Source organism: Dryas octopetala, chromosome 1 (assembly GCF_963921425.1).
Source record: "Dryas octopetala chromosome 1, drDryOcto1.1, whole genome shotgun sequence".
In the NCBI taxonomy this organism is placed as follows: domain Eukaryota; kingdom Viridiplantae; phylum Streptophyta; class Magnoliopsida; order Rosales; family Rosaceae; genus Dryas; species Dryas octopetala.
The window spans coordinates 13,788,150-13,791,748 of record NC_141366.1 but is presented as its reverse complement, the minus strand read 5'-3'; the positions used below and the strand labels follow the sequence as shown (position 1 = coordinate 13,791,748).

The following is a 3,599-nucleotide window of genomic DNA, read 5'->3' as shown; positions in this document are numbered from 1 at the left end:
ACTTCCCCAGGTTTGGAATTACGAAAAGAAGTAGCTACAAGTAGAGAATCCACATCTTTCACAATAAACATGCACACACATGAAAATTGCATTTACCATGCATATTCTAAAGTAGAGAATATCCACATCTTTCACAATAAACATGCACACACATGCATGAAGTGCATTGACCGTATTCTAAAGTAGAGAATCCACATCTTTCACTATAAATAGCAAACCATAGCTATTGAACTCACTCACTCCTGCCTAGCTAGCTTTGATACAACTTAAGAGTTTAAACATTCTAAGTACTGCCAAGTTTGAAAAAATATGTCTGCTCAACTTTCAGCATATCAAGCTCAAACCCCAAATGCCAGTTCGAATGTTAATCGACCTTCAGCTAACTATTCTCCAAGCATTTGGAGTGATCATTTTCTATCATATGCTTCCATGGTAAGATATATGAATTTCTTATAGTTACAAATTAATGAGTTGCGCCATTTAATTAGTTTTATATATTTCAGAATTAATAGAGATTAATTTGGAATTTTATTTCATTCTCTTATATATATCACCAAGTGGTGCCAAGTGATAATTTCTCTCTGCTCGATCTACAGACCTTAATTTTTTATTTTTTATTTTTTTCAATTTGTCTGACTAGGAAACGGAGACTAAAATTGAGCAACGTGCCCAAAAACTAAAGAAAGCAGTGAAGAGGATGCTATTGGCTCCGGTTAAAAATCCCTCACAAAAGTTGGACTTGATTGATGTCATTCAACGCTTAGGTGTGTCCTACCATTTTGAAAATGAGATTGACGAAATTTTGCAGCAAATTCACATGAATTCATCTGACTATAATGACTTACAAAATGATGATGACCTTTACACTGCTGCTCTTCGTTTTCGATTGCTCAGACAACAAGGTTTTAACGTTCCATGCGGTAAATTCTCTCCTCAGTGGTAACAACCCTGTTTTTTTAATGCTTTCGGTACTGTAACTTTTTTGTTTGGTACCTATGCTAGACGAAATTGGGCTATTATATATAGCTAGTGATGTGTGGCATATATCTATTTAGTTGTCAGTTTAATTGAGCTAGAGTTAGTTAGATAAAGTTAATTAATACCCAATTAAAATGGACTTTACTGTTGTAGTGTGGATAAGTTTGACAAAGCATCAAAGTAAGCAGTTAGTATCCCTTAATAGGTGGGATCTAGTTAGCTAAGTACATATAAATTTGGGTCTCTGTGCTTGAGTAGAGATACGCTTAACATTCAGTTCTTGTTACCTATTGACAAAGTTAAGCTCTCAGTATAGTACTAAAAGTGTAGAAGATTTAAGATTCATTTTTGTAATAGCTTTTGTGGAAATGTCTTTAGTAAGTATTATTTATTACTGTCGATCTATTACTATTGTTTTAATTGATTGGTTATTTAATTTGAAGTGATTCATTATTTCATTATCATGTATTCGATTGATTATGTAAGCTACTGCCAACAACCTAATCATATGGTATCGAATTCTATAACACCCGTGTGATTTTGAGTGTTAACTAAAAAGAATCTCATCAATGGTCATGTAATGCATTGGCTGGTCATGCAGATATGTTCAACAAGTTCAAGAACAATGATGGAAAATTTAAAGAATCACTTATGAATGATGTAATAGGACTTTTAAGCTTGTACGAAGCAGCACATCTTATGATACGTGAAGAGGATTTACTAGATGAGGCACTAACATTTGCCACCACTCATCTTGAGTCGGTAGCATACCGTTTGAGCCACCCACTTTCGAAACAAGTTACTCATGCCTTGAATCAGCCACTTCGAAAAGGTTTACCAAGAGTGGAAGCTAGACATTACTTGTCTATCTACGAGGAACGCGATTCCCATAACGAAACTCTCCTAAATTTTGCAAAGTTGGATTTCAACCTACTCCAGAAATTCCATCAAAAGGAACTAAGTGATATTACAAGGTTACTACTTAAACCATATCACTTAGACTTGTTAAAGCTGTGGGCTCTCTTACACGTACTAGTGACAATTAAAGAAAATGCTATATATAGTTCTGTTGTACTAATTAATAATGCAATATATTGATCAGGTGGTGGAAGGAGTTGGACGTTAGGAACAAGCTACCTTTTACAAGAGACAAAGTGGTTGAGTGCTACTTCATTTGGGTTTTACCTTTGTACTTTGAGCCCGAATACTCCTCTGCCAGGATTACATTATGCAAAATTATTGCCCTGGTATCTATTATTGATGACATTTATGATATTCATGGCACACCTGAGGAACTAGAGCTCTTTACTGAAGCTGTTGACAGGTTTGAATTAGCACCACCTGGCCTCTTATATATTGATCATCAATAATTAATCCTTTTTAATTCAAGCCAGGAAGCTTATTAATTGCAACAGACAGTAGCTTTGGTTAACTGATTAAGTCATCACTTGACATGTATTCTAGCTTATTATTATTTTGTTGGTCAGGTGGGACATCTCTATGATGGATCAACTGCCAGAGTATATGAAAGGCTGTTATCAAGCATTATTGGAAACCTATTGTGAAGTCGAAAAAAAGCTTGCAAATGAGGGAAAACTATATCGCATCCACTATGCGAGAGAAGCGGTATTTCAATTCCCACTACTACTTTTGAGTCTATATATAAGTACGTTTTACAAGCTCAGCGTCATATATATGGTAATGAAATTAATTATTGATCTCTAGCTATCCTCAATTGATATTTGTTTAGATGAAAAAACACGTTAGAGGTTACTTGGAAGAAGCCAAATGGATCCACCAGAAACACATACCAACACTGGATGAATACATGCCCCTATCACTTTTGACATGTGGCTACCCATTGATAACAACCACATCCTTTGTCGGAATGGGGGATGTTGTTACAAAAGACTCCTTTGATTGGTCGTTGAGTGACCCCCAAGCAGTTAAGGCCGCATCAATAATTTGTAGACTCATGGATGACATAGTGTCCCGCAAGGTACTTACTTATAATTGATATATAGTACATGCACTGTAATTAATTAAATTTTTCATGACATTAATTTATATATATATATATATGATCGATGTTTCTTCTTCATGTTCAAGGAAGAAGCAGGACAGGACTTCTCAGTTATGGACTGCTACATGAAACAATATGGTGTCACAGAAGAAGAAGCAATAATCGAACTTCGTAGACAAGTGAATGACGGATGGAAGGACCTAAACGAAGCGTGCCTCCGCCCTACAGATGTCCCCATGCCCCTCCTAACTCCAATTCTTAATCTTGCGCGTGCCATGGATGTTGTATTCAAGAATGATGATGGCTACACTACTAATGATGCAACTGTGCTCAAGGATTTTATAACTTCTGTACTTGTCGAACCCGTGCCTATATAACCTTAGATTTTCTATTTCTTCTTTTTCTTATAAAAATAATGTCGAAAATAAGTCCTGTGGTAGAATATTAAGGAGCCAGTACGTCCTTTAAAACTGTTTCAAGGACAGTGAGTCCTTGCAGTTGAAACCATGTCTGACTTAAGTCATATTTATAATATTATAGAATTGGAATAAAGATTAATTCAATGAGTTGAGTTAATGAGAAGCATTTCTTTCGTCCA

The 3,599-nt window shown here is 35.5% G+C and overlaps 1 protein-coding gene across 3 annotated transcripts; it reads left to right on the top strand.

The window, feature by feature from the left end:
- The first annotated feature begins 256 nt into the window (after positions 1 to 256).
- On the top strand, positions 257 to 3,599 carry LOC147298171 ((-)-germacrene D synthase-like). 3 transcript variants are annotated; one of them, XM_086239002.1, is made up of 7 exons: positions 257 to 432; positions 641 to 902; positions 1,580 to 1,952; positions 2,081 to 2,302; positions 2,466 to 2,604; positions 2,729 to 2,977; positions 3,088 to 3,599. In XM_086239002.1, exons 1-7 carry the CDS (start codon positions 310 to 312, stop codon positions 3,376 to 3,378), a joined length of 1,659 nt encoding a protein of 552 aa, XP_086095128.1. In that variant the 5' UTR covers positions 257 to 309; the 3' UTR covers positions 3,379 to 3,599. The 3 variants fall into 3 exon arrangements, with proteins under 3 accessions (XP_086095128.1, XP_086095121.1, XP_086095135.1); XM_086238995.1 differs by having other exon boundaries at positions 641 to 920; XM_086239009.1 differs by lacking the exon at positions 2,081 to 2,302 and having other exon boundaries at positions 641 to 920.

Bases quoted from the DNA above. Each gene is read 5' to 3' on its own strand.
- LOC147298171 (XM_086238995.1), top strand. From the start codon at position 310: ATGTCTGCTCAACTTTCAGCATATCAAGCTCAAACCCCAAATGCCAGT. The intron at 921-1,579 runs GTAAATTCTCTC...CTGGTCATGCAG, and splicing joins AGGTTTTAACGTTCCATGCG to ATATGTTCAACAAGTTCAAG. The intron at 2,303-2,465 runs GTTTGAATTAGC...TTTGTTGGTCAG, and splicing joins TTTACTGAAGCTGTTGACAG to GTGGGACATCTCTATGATGG.